This window comes from Theropithecus gelada, chromosome 5 (assembly GCF_003255815.1).
Source record: "Theropithecus gelada isolate Dixy chromosome 5, Tgel_1.0, whole genome shotgun sequence".
Classification (NCBI taxonomy): domain Eukaryota; kingdom Metazoa; phylum Chordata; class Mammalia; order Primates; family Cercopithecidae; genus Theropithecus; species Theropithecus gelada.
The window spans coordinates 136,361,633-136,378,567 of record NC_037672.1 but is presented as its reverse complement, the minus strand read 5'-3'; the positions used below and the strand labels follow the sequence as shown (position 1 = coordinate 136,378,567).

At 38.5% G+C, this 16,935-nt stretch overlaps 1 protein-coding gene across 6 annotated transcripts in view; it reads left to right on the top strand.

Moving 5' to 3' along the window:
• Positions 1-16,935, top strand: part of ELF2 (E74 like ETS transcription factor 2) — a 126,996-nt gene that overhangs the window by 95,088 nt on the left and 14,973 nt on the right. For 4 of the 6 annotated variants that reach the window (XM_025385745.1, XM_025385743.1, XM_025385744.1 and 1 more), the window contains exons 1-2: positions 5,052-5,527; positions 15,948-16,061. In XM_025385745.1, coding sequence (XP_025241530.1) covers positions 5,470-5,527; positions 15,948-16,061 — 172 coding nt within the window. In that variant the 5' untranslated portion in view covers positions 5,052-5,469. Of the gene's footprint in view, positions 1-5,051; positions 5,528-15,947; positions 16,062-16,935 lie in introns of those variants that run through there. The other 2 variants (XM_025385740.1, XM_025385741.1) reach the window with 1 other exon arrangement.

Below are 16,935 nucleotides of genomic sequence, written 5' to 3'. Positions count from 1 at the left end.
AAAAATGCCATCTTCATCTTTTATATGTTATTTCTTAGGGAGAAAACAATCTTACAGCATAAATGAGTAGTTGTAGGTTCTGGTTGAGAAGGGGATATGACTATGTTACATTATTTTTAGCAATTTCCTATATGGTTTAAATCCCCCTAAAAATGTATAAGAGATGAGTTCTTAAACTAGGAACATAGATGACTAAGTTTTCTAACCTGGTAAGATGATGGTTACTGATAGAGTAAATGAAATCTGTAGATAAAGGATCTTTAGTTATCTGTTGGTTATTCAAGTAGAGATGTTTATTATACAATTGGAAATTAGTACCTATATTTTTTTAAAAAAGTAAATCAAGACTTGATATGCTGATTTTTGAATCAGTATAGTAATAGTATTGAAAGTCCTTGGCCAGGCGTGGTGGCTCACGCCTGTAATGCCGGCACTTTGGGAGGCCGAGGTGGGCGGATCACCGGAGGTCAGGAGTTGGAGACCAGCCGACTAACATGGAGAAACCCCGTGTCTACTAAAACTACAAAATTAGCTGGGTGTGGCGGTACATTCCTGTAATCCCAGCTACTCTGGAGGCTGAGGTAGGAGAATCGCTTGAACCTGGGAGGGGGAGGTTGCGGTGGGCAAAGATTGCATCATTGCACTCCAGCCTGGGCAATGAGCGAAACTCCGTCTCAGGAAAAAAAAAAAAAAAGAGAGAGAGAGAGAAAAAAGAAAGTCCTCGGTGGGGGTGGATAATACCACTCTAGAGGGAGAGAGTGGAGAATGAGGAGACAAGGCGGCTAAGGATCACACTTTGGGCGAACAGTCATGTTTAACGGTTGTGTAGAAGTGGGTGAAGACAACTGAAAAGGAATGGGAAGAAACAAAGACAGTTTACTATCATGAAAATCAAACGAAGGGAAGGATTTCAATAAAGGGATAGTCAACAATATTTGGAGAAGCAGTAAGATGGAGACTGAGAAGAGGTCACTGGATTTGGCAATTAAAAACTCAGTATTGACATTTGAAGAATTTTTCAGTGGGTAGAGTTCAGAAAGTATTGTAAGAGAAGAAAACATTAGTTAATCTAAATATTCCTTTTGGAATTAAATGAGATTTGACTAGTATATTTTCAGTAAAATTTTTATTGTAAAATTTTTTTTTTTTTTTTTTTAAAAGAGAGAGTCTTGCTCTGTGTCCCAGGCTGGAGTGCAGTGGCATGATCTCAGCTCACTGCAACCTTCGTCTCCTGGGTTCAAATGATTCTCCTGCCTCAGTCTCCCGAGTAGCTGAGACTACAGGCATGTGCCGCCACACCCAGCTAATTTTTTTATTTTTAGTAGAGACGGGGTGTCACCACATTGGCCAGGCTGGTCTCAAATTCCCAACCTCAGGTGATCCACCCGCCTCGGCCCCCCAAAGTGCTGGGATTACAGGCGTGAGCCACCGTGCCCAGCCTGTAATTTTTCATAAACATGCTAAACAAGAATTATATATGGGCCCTTGTAAAGTTTCACAAGAATTGCAAATTTTTTTCCAGTAGTTTCAAGATACTACATATTCTTCAATGATAATAAAGAACTCAAACCCTTGAAATCAGTTGTCATAAATGTTGTTTAAACTATAGAGATAATTATTTTAACTCATGTATATTTGGTGCTTAATAGATGCTATTTTAAAAAGTTGCGCCGGGCGCGGTGGCTCAAGCCTGTAATCCCAGCACTTTGGGAGGCCGAGACGGGTGGATCACGAGGTCAGGAGATCGAGACCATCCTGGTGAACATGGTGAAACCCCGTCTCTACTAAAAAATACAAAAAACTAGCCGGGCGAGGTGGCGGCGCCTGTAGTCCCAGCTACTCAGGAGGCTGAGGCAGGAGAATGGCGTGAACCCGGGAGGCGGAGCTTGCAGTGAGCTGAGATCCGGCCACTGCAACTCCAGCCCGGGAGACAGAGCGAGACTCCGTCTCAAAAAAAAAAAAAAAAAAAAAAAAAAAAGTTGCTTGTGCCCAGGCGCGGTGGCTCACGCCTGTAATTACAGTACTTTGGGAGGCCAAGGCGGGCAGATCACGAGGTCAGGAGATAGAGACCATCCTGGCTAACACGGTGAAACCCTGTCTCTACTAAAAATACAAAAAATTAGTTGGGCGTGGTGCGGGGCGCCTGTAGTCCCAGCACTTGGGAGGCTGAGGCAGGAGAATGGCGTGAACCCGGGAGGCGGAGCTTGCAGTGAGCTGAGATCGCGCCACTGCACTCCAGCCTGGGCAGAAGAGAGAGACTCCGTCTCAAAAAGAAAAGAAAAAACGTTGTTTGTTTAACACTCATAGAAGAGACTAGCTGCAGGACTGGGCACAAATCATGCCTGTAATCCCAACACTTTGGGAGGCCATGGCAGGAGGATTGCTTGAGGCAAGGAGTTGATGTCCAGCCTTGATAGACCCTGTTTCTATAACTAAATGAATGAATTAATGACTAGCTGCAATACTTAGCTGACAGTCTTATAAGAGTGGCTGCTAAGAATTGAACAGAATGGTTTGTCTAGTATAAATCATAAAGCGAAGAATCAACAAGTCTCAAGGAGAGTCTGGCCCAGGGATAAGTTAAAATGCAAAAAACATGAACCTAAGTCAGATCACAGCTAAGCTAAGTACGTATCAAAAACAGTACATACTGGACCCTTACTCATCAGAGGATTTTCATGGTTGTACATAGAAAGACTTACAATAAAATTACTTTTAGGAGTTATGATCCTCTGAGAATCTAAAATTAGCCATAGTCCTTTTCCTCAGAAAAAATATACATTTCATTAACAAAAATTTGCTTCTTTGAACCCCTATTAAAAATATATGCCTTATGAAGGCTTTTATAATTATAAATAATTTAACATCCTTGAGTGGTAATTATACCCACTGTATATACACCCTATTATTTAATTTCATATATAAGCAGTCTTGTGTATCATACTGTCTCTAAGACTTTCACCCTTGGTGGGTGGGGAATTTTGTATGAATTGAGAAGGCTTAATTTCTTCTTTTTGTTACATAATTTAGTGCTACCAGCTTAATAAACAACCACAACAGAAACTTGCTTAAAGTAAGTACTGGATAATGATTTGTTGAATAAATGAATTAGTTTATGACTATGGGTTCGAACATCTTCATTTTAATAATACTTTATAAAACCTGACTATTAAATAAATCAGTAACATAAAAAGCTCAAATAGACATTTAAACAGTAGTATAAAATATATGAAATAATTCATCTTTTTTCTTTGTACATCTGTAGACTGCACTTCTGTAACTATTGTCTATTTTCTGATGTTGACAGACCAGACATTACTTGGTGCTCCTAAATTACATGATTCCAACTTGTCCTTCACAGACATATTTTTCTTATGGTTTTCTTGACCCTGTTTTTTCCCTAAACATGCTCAAGATACCAACTTTGAATTTCATTGTTGTATGAGAAAAACTTAAGACAGCTTGGCCTCTTCCTATTCTCGCATTACTCACTTCTCAAAACTGTTTTCTTCTGTTTTTCTCTCTTAACTTCCCATTGCTTTACCTTTGACATTAAAAAAAAAATCAACCATTTTGCAGTTTATAATACTATAAATATAATAGTATTAAAATGGATTTAACTTTTTTTTTATAACTTCTAAATTTTATAGAAGACTGTTTTGTAAGAGTTTTGACCTTGAAGTAATAAGATACTTTGTAAACTTTGTTAAGTAACTTCTTGGGGCCTCAGTTTCCCAATGTGTAAAGTGAAGAAGTGGACTAACTCTGTGGTTCTCAAATAACTAGCTGTAGTGCAGTGGTGCGATCATAGCTCACTGCAACCCGAAACTCCTGGGCTCAAGAAAACGGCTGGCTTCAGACTTGAGTCCCTAGGTGCAGAGGCCCATCACAATGCCTGGCTAAGGACGATGCTTACTTTAAACTGATTGGCAATAAAATACAACAGCTACCATGTAGTTCATTTTGTCCCATACATGGCAGGTTTACCTAATTCAAGAAAGAGATCCTATTTAAAGAGGAGTTGTACTTTGGAAATAGCATGTAGGTTCTTTTTGGGGAGAGTGAGGATCATGGTCATAGGGGTAGGGTAAAAGGACCAAGAGAATAAATGAATATTAGGATAAATGAGAAAAAATAGTCATGGGTTATGTAAATCCATTCTGATGCTGCACTCAGGTTGGGCAAGATTTTATGAAATGATATCGCTTTAATGTTACCACTGAAAACTTTTTTTCTCTACACAGTTAATTCGGATCATAAAAATTGTCACCTTGTTATTTTAAATTTATAACTGCCAGATCTTTTTGTTTATTCAGCAAATACTTACTGAGCACTTACTCTGTAGGAGGCACTGTTCCTTTATGTAAGTTTTGTGTGCCAACAACTTTAGGATAACCCTTTGTTTCAAACAATTTATGTATTATGAAATTCTGAAACCAGGGAAGCATTTTAATGAAGCGTCGTCATTATATTGGTTTGATTTCCTGTGTTCAGTAAATTTAGTCATTAAATTGGCGATTTATCTCCCTCGTCCATTGTATTTTAATATGTATTTGTAATAAGGTTTTCAGCAAGAATTTTTTTTTTAAGTAAATGACATTATAAATTTGTTTCCAAATGAACCAAACAGAAATGAAAGGGTACATGAATTTCATGATTAGCATATTGGGGGAGTCTAATCTCCAGAGGTTGGTGTGTTCTGTTTACTAAGTACCCGTTTAATGTGCTCTTTGACACTTCTGTTAAGGGAAAAGGACGAAGTTGGTCTCAGAAAGTTGGGAACTCCTTACTTTCCAAGTAAAGGTTTCAGAATATGTTCTAGGTATGACTTTTTTGTTGGTGTTCTTGTGTTAAAGTGCAGATGTTTCAAGTGAACTGGTTACATGTTGCATAAGGTTTGAAAAAGCCAAAAGAAGTTAAATAGCCACCTTTATTTACAGCTGCAGGACTAGGTATTAGATTGCTTCCAGGAAGAAAATATGATTAATGGCTCTTTTCCAGAGGGGGGACAATTGCAGACTTTTCTTCCGCAGAGCGTGAAATGTGCCTCTTCCTGCCGAGGGGCTGTGTCCTCGCGCGGCTCCCGGAGCCGTTTCCCAGCCTCAGGTGTCTCTCGCCGCAGGCTGCTGCCGCTCTCCGGAGCGAGCGTCCGGGACTTCCTGTCTGGGCGCGGGGCGGAAGGATCGCGTTGCCAGCTGGGGCGGCCGCCACAGCCGCCGCCGCCGCCGCCACCGCCCCTGCCCCTGCCGTTAGGTGGTGGGGTTTCTCAGCCCGGCGGCGGGAGGCGGGCCGGCCTCGGCTTCCTGTCGGAGGACGCGCAAGGATCCGGGCGTCGGAGTGTGTGCGAGTGCGTGAGTGTGTGTCGGTCGCACGGCGTGTGTCTCCGGCCGCGGGTTCCGCCTCCTCCCCTGCCGCCGCTGCTCACGGTGTAAGTCAATGTGAAGCAGCAGCTCCAGCCCCGGGATAAACATGGCGACGTCTCTGCATGAGGGACCCACGAACCAGCTGGATTTGCTCATCCGGGCCGGTAAGGACAGGGGAACTTTTCTCCCGTGCATCGGTGCAGCAGGAGAGGGGGTGCACAGAAGGCGGGTGACTCCCCTGTAGCAGTCTGTGCTGGGGGTACAGTGTCCACCTCACAGTCACTGGGGCGGCTGGGGGAAAGGGGGGAGTGAATGAAGTAATGGAGGCGACGAATCAGGAAGTGATCACCTTGGAGAGTAACCTGCCTCGAATCCGGCGCTGTCGCTTCAGGGTGGGTTCGGCGAGCAGCAGCAGCAGCTGCCGGGCGGAGCGCTGGCAGCGGGTGCTGGAGAACGGAGCCGCGGTTAAGTTGGGGACTCGGGGGCGGACGAGTTGTGCGCTTCACCCCAGTTGCTGAGGAACCAGGAAGTGAGTGAGGCTGTTGTCTCTCGGCTGCGCCTGCCACGCTGTCTGGCCGGAGAGGCCGCTACTGCCCGCGGTCGGGGGCGGCGGGCTTCTCCAGGGAACGCTCGCCACCCCCGCTCGGTTCTCCCTTCAGACTTGGTCCACAATTCCATGACTTCCGCATGGACCAGGCAGCCAGGGGCGATGTCCGGTGGACCGATACCCGCCAAAAAAAAAATGCTCTGACCCTCCCTCTTCCGCACATTCCCACCTTATGCAGTCTCGGGAGTAACGGTCCTGGACAGGGTCACTTAATAATGTTGAGTAACCGGGATGATGTTTCAGGGGCCCGCCTCCCTTTGCTCATTTAATGGGTGGCTGTGAAGAAACTAGGTTTATGCCCCTTCCCTCGTGGGTTTTTTTTTAGGGGGAGAATGGGAAGAACACGGAATATATTTGTACCCCTGACCTGGAGGGTTGCGGCGCAGAGAAGAACATTTATTTTTGTAAACAGTGGGTGAATGTTAAGGAGCGAGGCGGGAGGGAGGGAGTCTTGGCCCTAGGGAAGTCTCAGCACGGAATTGCCCCCTTCCCCCCCCCCCCCCCAAACCTCCCACCACAGCGGAAGCGCCTCGGAAAGGACAGAACGGACGGGATTGACAGGCCTCTGGTTCCAATCTGCTCTCTGAGGTGTTCCAAATTAGAACGTTGATTTCTGGGGGCGGGACTACGGGCCCGCGCTGGGCCAATGAAGATTGGGCGGGAGTGAAGCTGACAATGTACGCATGGAATTGGAGGGAAGAGGAGTGTAAACACGGAAGTGGCCGCAGGGGTGGGGGATGTGCGGCGCCACTGCTGCAGCGGAAGGGCACGGACTTAAGTTACATAGAAAAAGAAGCTTTGCTTAATAGCAGACAGCGCAGTGAGGGTTCTGAATCGATGTAGCACTGCTTGAATACTGTTTACTTACTGTAATAGTAAGCATACATGTTCCTCTTCCCGGTTCCTATTTCATATTGCCATGGATGGGAAGTGGACGATGAGAAATATTCAGGGAACACAGTAATTCTGTAAAAGATCTTGACAGTTTTCCATAAGGAACTTGAAATTAGTAGTTTGCCTGGCAAAACTCTGTGATTCAGTTCTTTTGGGGGAAATCATGAACACACGTGTATCCAAAGTTAACGGAAGCGCTCTAGGTTAAAAGTCTTAAATAATATATAGGTATTGAATACCACGCAGTGGTGACCAGTCTTTTATTCTATAAAATGTAATAATATGTATTTCAGAGGTTCCAAAGGAAAATACAGTTTACTGGGTAGTGATTAAAACACATCTGTTTGACAGTTGCTTTCTGGTCAGAACAAGAACTTAAGTTTTAGTAAGAGAGCACAATGAGAACTTGATTCCTTTGTATATATTGTCCATTACTACAATATGAATTAAGGGATGGAATTTTTGGCTTTATGTTATTGGTACTAATGATACGTGAAGTTGTGGGGTCAATGATATTTCTTGAATATTGAATATGTACAGTTCAAGACATGTTGTTTCCAGTAGCTGCGAACGCTCGGAAAGAACCTTAGAATGCCCTTGCATCAAAACTTTGAAAGATACTATAAAGGTAGGAGGGCTTAACTTTGCCATTGGAAACTCTTTTTTCATAAGCTTTTGGAATTACCAGCGAAACTGAATATGGCCTGTAGATATTTTCCTTGGAGTGTATATAAAAGACTGTCTTTGGTTTGAAAAGACAAAAGTTTTGTCTTCTTTTGATAAAGGGGTTTCAAAAAGTTAAGTGCTGTTTTCCAGCTCTACTGCATTTCTGTACTATATGGGAATCTTAAAGTTTAAGATAATAATGTTTTGTAAATAATATGTTTTACATACAATTATTTTCAAGTTATTTCACCAATTATGTTCATGTAATCTGAAGCTCCCTTACAAGCCTTATTTTAGAAGGAAACTTGAGAGAGGTTTGCTCATTTACCCAAGGTTTATTCAGTGTGTTAAAAGTTTGGGAGGAAAGATGGCCCAGAAGATTAGGAATCATGATTCTAAATTTTTATTGCTGCCAATTTTCAATAGCGTTGGTAGGATAATGTTTCTAAAGTTTGTGTTTGTGTAATGGACAGAATACCTTTTTATCTCCTTGAGGGAAGTCATCAAGTGTGAGAGAGAATTTGTCCTTACAAAGATTTTACAGTCTGGGGAGACAGGTGAAAATCTATATAATGTATAAATGTAAAAAATAGCTCCAGTGATTGCTGTAATGGGTTGATGATTAGTGTAGAATGATATTTATACAACTTGTAGAGGAGATAAGCTTTAGGTTAATATTTTCAGCATAACTTGTTTCTAAGCAAGTATATAACACTTAATATTATCACTGTTGCTGCACATGTTAAGGTAGCTGTTAAGCTCTAATATACTTTTGATTTTATTTTCTTCCTTCAGAGGCATTATCATGTTTGCATTCCTTTAGCTATAAACATGCTGCCAGAGGAGTCTGAGTAAAGGATGAAATAAATAAGGTTATTTATTAAAACTCACTGTCATTTTACAAAGTATGTTTGTAGTAAAGTCTCGAAATACTTTAGAAAATTTTCATGGACAATATGATGTATGCGAATGAGCCTTGACCTGAAGAGTTGAGGATCTATATCTAGCTGTCACTAAACTAGCTAGTGACGTAACCTCTTTAGGGCTTCATTTTCTCTTAGAGGACAGGGTTGACTAGATGATTCCTAATGACTTTTAAAGCTCTAAAATAAGTGGCTTGGAAATACTTAATGGAAAGGTAAGGCTTCTCCTGGGTTGTTTTTTTTTTTTTTTTTAAATATTACACCATGTGAGTGAATATGTCTGTACGTTCGTTATGTAATTGGGAGGTTAACTTTTTTTATCCAGTCTTTGAAAATAAAAATGTGTGCCAGATTGTAACTTGAGGCTCTTCATATGTTTAAGTCTGTAATATAGTTTATTTAATAATTTAGGCTTATTTCTAGTGTATATAGCTTAATTTAGGAAAAAACAAATGTCTAGCATTGTTACTTTCCTAATATTTATGTGAAAGTATTGTATATGTATAGTCTGGATTTTCTGGAAGATTTCTGCCTTATTCTCTAGTATACCTTCCTTGACTTTTTTCTTTATTTGTCTTTTCTTATTTTATTTTTTTTTCACATTTGTGAAATAAGGTAACTAGAAGTTTTGGTGAACAATGCAGTTATTAAATGAAGGTGAAATTTTTCTGGAAAGTTAGCCTAAATATTTTCACTGACAAAACCTATTATTAAAGTTGATTATGAAATTGGAATTATTTCTGATTTACTGTAAATTGGAATATGTAGTCTCAATCTTGAAAAGATCAAATTGAAAAAAATTTAGCAGTATAAAAAAAGTTAAAAGCAGTATGTGAATAGATGCATTAAAATGAAACTCAAGGAATGACACTGGTTTTCTTTTTGAAAAGCTCATTTGAAAAGGAATTTTAGAAATTATCCTTCACAAATCATTGCAGCATTGGTACTAAAATTCATGTAAAAACTGAGTTACATGGTCACATCAGTCCGTGTGTAAATAACCAATCAGAATCATTCAACATAAAACTATTTTAGAAACAAATTTGATTGGTGGAGAAGGGCAGGCAGCAGAATGTTTTTGGTAACTATTTAAAATGATTCCTTGTGTTTGATAATTGTGTAAAATGATTGATTCCTTGTGACATCTATAGCAAAATGTTCAAAAGGATGCAAAGAAATACTTAAGAAAAGCTTTTTAAAAACTCTTTATCTGTGAGTAGACAAATACTGTTTAACTTATAGAATAATAATTTTTGTTTCTTATTATTACTTATTTTATTTTTCGAGATGGAACCTTGCTCTGTCGCCCAGCCTGGAGTGCAGTGGCACAATCTTGGCTCACCTCTGCCTTCCAGGTTCAAGTGATTCTCCCACTTCAGCCTCCCAAGTAGCTGGGATTACAGGCGTGAGCCACTACGCCCGGCTAATTTTTGTATTTTTAGTAGAAACAGGGTTTTACCGTGTTGGCCACGCTGGTCTTGAAATCCTGACCTCAGGTGATCCACCCACCTTGGCCTCCCAAAGTGCTGAGATTACAGGCGTGAGCCACAGCTCCCAGCCTCGAATCATAATTTGTCATCTACACACTGATGTTTATGTTTAGAAGCTAAAACTTATATAAGCTTGGGGATAGAATTTGGTTGTTATTAATTACAGTTGATGATGAATTACAGCTGCACTTCTCAAAAACCAAATGCTCTGACCTGGATTCTGGGAGTCCCAAGAGCCTTTCACAGGATCTGTAAAGACAAAACTGTTTTGAAAATAATACTAAGACATTATTTGCCTTTTCACTTTCAAAAATGTACAGAGGAGTTAGGAGCTATGTATAGATGAGTTATTCTAATAGATTGAAAGAGGAAGGAGAATCCACCTGCCTTCTATTAAATCAAGTATAGTAAGATTTGCAAATATATATAAAACAAAGCTACTCACTTTTTGTTTTTTTAAAGTTATTTTTGGCCAGGCATGGTGATTCATGCCTGTAATCCCAGCACTTTGAGAAGCCAAGGCAAGAGGATCTCTTGAGCCTAGGAGTTTGAGACCAGCCTGGACGACATACTGAGACCTCCGTCACTTAAGAAAAATAAAAATAGCTGGTTGTGCTGGTGCATGCCTGTGGTCCCAGCTACCTGAGAGGCTCAGGTGGGAGGATCACACCCAGAAAGTCTAACCTACAGTGAACCATGATCATGCCACTGCATTCCAGTCTAAGCAACAGAGCGAGACCTTGTCTCAAAAAACAGTTATTTTTCATAAAAAATATTACTTGTGTTTGCAGTAATGGTTGTATTATTTTAAATGAATTAATAATTTTGAAATTTTCTTTGTAATTTCAAATATGATAAATACAGATAAAATCTCTTTGAAGTCTTCAGTATTTTGAGTGTAAAAGTGTCCTCTGATAAAAAAAAGTTGGAGGATAGCTGAATTACCGTGTTCTTTAGGTCTGTACTATATGGTAGCCACTAGCCACATGTATCTGAGTACTTAAAATGTAGCTAAGAAACTCAGTTTTAAATTTTAATTAATTTAAACTCAAAAACAAGCAGTGGGAAACTTCCTTATATTGATTACACATTGAAATAAAAATATTTTCAATGTCCTGGGTTAAATGAAGGTATTAATTTCTCCTTTGCTTTTACAAATGTAGCTACTGGAAAATTTAAAATTATATGTGGCTTTTATTTTTATCAGACAACTCTGGTTTAGAAAATAATTTCTGGCTGATTTCATCTTGCAGAGGGCAGTTTGCTCTCCCCCCTCCGAGAGTACTGAAAAAAAGAAAAGCCATTCTTTTTTTCTTTTTGTACTTTATAATGCAAGCATATTGATTAAAAGGTCAAGGGGGAAAAGGTAAAGATGGAGTGTTCCAGACCTTTAATTACCTTTTCCCCCTTTTCATTGCATTTATTTGTATTCTTCATTTACCTATTACTGGTATTGCTTTGGGGTATTAGAGGGTAAGTAGTGGTAAATCAGTACTGTAGTTGAGTGAAGACTTTGTACTATTAGTTTATAGTGTTGCTTATAGGGGAATACCACTATCACCTAATGAACTGCTTTCTAATTTTTTTTTCACTGCTCTCAAACTAAATTGCTACTAAATTTTATTTTTGACTTGAGAACATTTTTATGAACTAGATCCATTGCCAGCATTCTCTTATGCAAAGCTGAGAGGTATGCCTCTTGTCAGACTTAATTACCAAGTTTGGTATTTTGTAACAGCTGTTGAGTGAGTCTGGAATAGTCTGCAGTACCATACAAACACCAGTTGATTAGAAAGATAGAAATGGAACAAGAAGATATTTACCAATATTAAATGAAGGTATGAGCAAATGTTATTTTTGGTACTGTAATAAAAAGTAAAACAGTTCTTGAAATTTATTTCAAGGGGAATTGACCAGCAATACCCACTACCAGTGGTAACTAGAAAATGATACCTGTCAGACTACTTTTAGCTCCATTGTTTCTATTTTTAAAATGAGTTATTTATTTTTTCCTTCCATAAATTTCGTAGATACAGAAAGATACCAGTAAGTCAAGTTTTAAGTAAGATAAGGAATTCTGCTTTTCAGCTCTTGTTTGTAGCTTTCTTACTTTGATTGCACAACACTGTTAAATTCATGCTTATTCTTAAGAAATGTGCAAAATTATAGCTGAAATTTTATTTGAATTATTGATCGGAACAAAAGAGCATTTTTTTGAATTACAGAAACAAGTAGGAGAAATATTTCTTAAATTTCTGTTGTAAAAAGTTATGTAAACAAAAATAAAAAGATAGTGCTCACTTTTACAAAATGTGTTAAGTTTTGGAAACTGGCATTAGTACATTATTGTAAATTGATCTGAGAATAGGCTCTTAGATTTTTGTGTTTTGCATTATTTTAGTTAGTAAATAAAAATGATGAGATAAAATTAGTAAGCAGCAAAAAAGTAATCAGTGTTCCTCTTAACATGCTTTTAACTTACAAAGTAAGTTTATTTGACATTTTTATTTAGTTTTGAAATATCTTCCATTTATGTTTTTGATGCTCTCTGAACTATAGATGGAGCGTTCTAAAATCCAAAACTTTGAGCACTGATGTGACACTCAAAGGAAATGCTCATTAAAGCATTTTGGATTTTTAGATTTGGGATATTCAACTGGAAATATATAGTGCAGATACATTGTTTTTAAATTCGAAATCTGAAACACTTCTGGTCCTAAGCATTTTGGATAAGGCATGCCCAACCTATAGTAGTATAAGCTTCATGAGGCCAGAGATCTGTTCACACTTGTGTCAGGTTTATAGCACAGGGTCTGGGCACATGGTAAATGTCAGCAACCATTTGTCAGTTGTACATAGAGTATTAGATCTTCTGGCTGATAACTTCATAGGTAATTTATGCTTATTTTATGTTCTCATCCTAAATTTAAAGTATGAATGAGTAAATTTTCTAAGTAAGTGTATGTATTTTACTCTAAAATATTTCTGAGATATATTATGTTGAATTTTAGGGGGGAAGGGGAAATCAAGGTCAGAAATATGTGCAAAAATTACCGCTTGAAGAAGAAACTTCCATTGACCTAACAATTTTAATAACACAAAATCATGGTTTTGAAAATGTGCCTCAAACTACCTAAGAATTCAGGGCACGTAATATGTAAGTAACTGTTAGGCAAATTTCATTTTGTTTATAAGCTGAAACATTAAACAATCTGGTAAAATTCTCTTGCTGTATTATTATTGAATACTTGAAGCTCTGATTTTAATATGGTAAAGTTTTAGGGTGTGTCTTAATATAATTACATAAGGAATTAGTTTACCCAGGATAGTTTATTAATAGCACCTAAGACAAGAGCTAAATTGCAACACAAGCAGACTTTAAAGAGAATGCTTGCTAGAATAAATTTTAAAAACTGGAGAATTTGCTTTTCAAGGTTTTTTTTCTTAGTGTATGTGAGTATTGTAGGGAGGCATTTTGAAAAAAATAATTGAGAATAATAATGTATCTTATACTTAATAATGCTAAGTTTTCTTAAAGTTGAACTACACAGGCTGATTGAATCCTTTGCTTCATTGAAGCTGCAGATAAGAGTAAGCAGGGTCACCTAAAGATAGATTTACTTAGAGGTTTGGCTGCCTCTCTGGAACCATTTAGCTTTGAACAGATTTCCATAAATGGAAAGAGCAACTGGAGAGACCCAGTACCTTGTGGATGATGTGCAACAGGTGGTAAAACAGTCATTGGGTTTTTGAAATAAATGCTTTCCAAATGACTGTTGTTTAAGACTGAGGCTTTAGCATTTAGGGAACTTTGAGACTAACTGGATTTTTTTCCCCCAATTAAAAGTTTCCTGGAAACAGTTTTAAAAGATTCATATCGTTAGTGTGTAGTGCTTATGAATTTGTAATATGACTTTATGAAATTTGTATAAACATTTACTTTTAGTTCCTTTAGGGGATATCTTAGAAAAATCTGTCAAGTTAGAGACTCTTAAATATTCATGTTTCAGAACCTCTTACCAAGATAATTATTCAATATTTTAAGTCAGGGTGTGAAATTAATATATTATAAAGATAATAACATTTGTTCTTGAATTGCTGATTTTCCTGTAAGGTCAGTGGGTTGTCCTTAATTCAGTACATAAAAGAAATATCTGCCTGGCGTGATGGCTCATGCCTGTAATCTCAGCACTTTGAGAGGCCGAGGCAGTTGTATCACCTGAGGCTAGTAGTTCGAAACCAGCCTGGCCAACATGGTGAAGCCCCGTCTCTACTAAAAATACAAAAATTAGCCGGGCGTGGTGGCATGTGCCTGTAATCCCAGCTACTCAGGAGGCTGAGGCAGGAGAATCTCTTGAACCTGAGAGGTGGAGGTTGCAGTGAGCCAAGATCATGCCACTGCACTCCAGCCTAGGCAACAGAGCGAGGCTCCGTCTAAAAAAAAAAAAAATCTGCATGTCTGCTCCATGAAAAGTCTACGTTGGGAACCATGGCATATGTAAAGATTGGTTAAGCTAGCCCCCCAGACCTCAAGAAGTTTACAGTCTTACAGGAATGATAAGAAATTATCATATTCTTGCCCTATGAAACAGGAAATTGAAGTTTGATAGAGATTAAGTTGCTTACCTCAGGTAACAGAAATAAGTGGCAGAGACTGGAACCCAAGCTGTTGGACCTGAAAGCTCAAACCACTGCTGTACACATTGTTTACAAGTAACATAATCAGCAAAGCATAAAGGAAGTGCTAGAAGAAGAGAAATACAAAGGGTGGTAGAATTTGAAGGCTTCGTGGGAAGAATAAACTCTAAGAAAAAGTCTTAGGTTAAAACCCACTGAGGCTCTGAAGAGAGCAAGGTTAATTTTAAAGAAAGTTCCCAAGTACTCTGGCAGTAAATCTAATGCATGTTGTTATCCATCTTTAGGCAGCCTTACCTGGAGAGTACAGTCGTCCCTCAGTATACCTGGGGTATTGGTTCCAGGATGCCTCCTCCACCTGGCAGATACTGAAATCCTAGAATGCTCAATCAAGTCCCTTATACAAAATGCTGTAGTATTTACATTGTATTTTTAATTGTTGAATTTTTTTTATTGCCTCTCCCTCCCCTGCAATATTTTCAATCTGAGGTTGGTTGAATCTGCTGATGTGGAACCCTTGGATATGGAGGGCTTACTCAGTCATTCAAGAGAGTCTGTAAGAATTGAATTAATTGATTAAATTAATTTATTGATTAAATTAAATTAACTTGGCATGATACATCAAAATATGTAATTGCCCTCACAGGGTTGTTAATCTACAACCAGCCTCTCCCTGCCCCTTCCTCCCTTCCTACAAGTTAGTATTGGCCTAAAATTGATGCAGGGTTCAAATTTCAAGGATCTTTCTTTGTTTTCCTTTGAGTAAGATTCAGAAACTTCTCAGTAATTTCTTTTGTTACTGTTTTGAGACAGTCTCACTCTGTCGCCCAGGCTGGAGTGCAGTGGTGCGATCTCGACTCACTGCAACCTCTACCTCCTGGGTTCAAGCAATTCTCCAGCCTCAGCCTCTCGAGTAGCTGGGAATTAAACGTGTGTGCCACCATGCTCAGCTAATTTTTGTATTTTTTGGTAGAGATGGGGTTTCACCATGTCGGTCAGGCTGGTCTTCAATTCCTGACCTCAGGTGATCTACCCTCCTTGGCCTCCCAGAGTGCTGGGATTACAGGCGTGAGCCACCGTACCTGACCAACTTCTCAGTAATTTCTAATCAATGTCATTGGTAACTTTATAATCAACATTCATTTTATATCAGTATTCATTTTATAAAATGTAGATACTAGCTTTTAAAAAATTATTTCTGTAATTTATATAGAGAAATAGATATCAATGGCTTAGAGTTACTCGTGTTATTTTATATTTATTTAGTTTTCATTTCTCTTTCAGGAGTGAATATGTTTACTTCTTAGTAATATGTTTTAGTCATATGTTTAGTGTATTTTTAATTGAGTAGAATTTATTTTTCCTCCAGTGGAAGCATCAGTTCATAGCAGTAATGCACACTGTACAGATAAGACAATTGAAGCTGCTGAAGCCCTGCTTCATATGGAATCTCCTACCTGCTTGAGGGATTCAAGAAGTCCTGGTATGTAAAACTGTTCATTCTTATGTTAAACGTGTCATACTACTTCATATGTCTAAAGTAAAGTTTTGTTTTTTTAATCCAAGCGGATTGTTGGGAATTCTCAAAGATACATTATACATGAATATATGACAGCAGTAATTGAACTTTATTTGTCAAGGCCTCCAAGTCTTAAATACTTGATTTTCCTAACAAATGATACAGAAAATACCCACTATAGGTAGACAAATATTTATTAAGTAGCTATTTATACTGTAATGTCTATTTCCTTAACTCTGGACAAGTTATAAGCCTTCATAGTCCTTCAGAGTATGATAGATGGGAGCAGTTGCCTGTTAGGACCACTTTCAATCCTTTATTCAGTGATAAACAGGCAGTAACTCCAGAGAACCACATATGGTAGAGAGCGAAGGGAACTTTTGCCATATTTTTCACACATCTTTCAGATTGTGAGTTTTTATTTTTTTGTGGTCCCTCTTAGTCTTTAAGAACAACCTTGATAGTCATTTTGTACAATTCTGATTTGTCGTAAATTTAATGCCCAAATGTTAATTTGACTTGATACAAAAAGACTAGCTCACCTTCTCGTTGGGATTTACAATAAGAGCAACCATACTTCTTAATTTGAATAGAATCCTGTGTATTACTCAGAGATATGAGAATAAATTTGCAGCATTTTTGGTCAATCTACTAATCTAAGATAGTATGTATTAAGTGTATCTCTTAATTGAAATAGAAATGTCTTATCTTGGTTATTTGTGCATATTCGAAGGAAGCCAGGGCAACATTATTGTATGTGCTAGAATACCAGATAACAATCTGTACCTACTGTTTTGGTGACTAAAACATCAGGACTCTTACATTAAATAAAACTTTA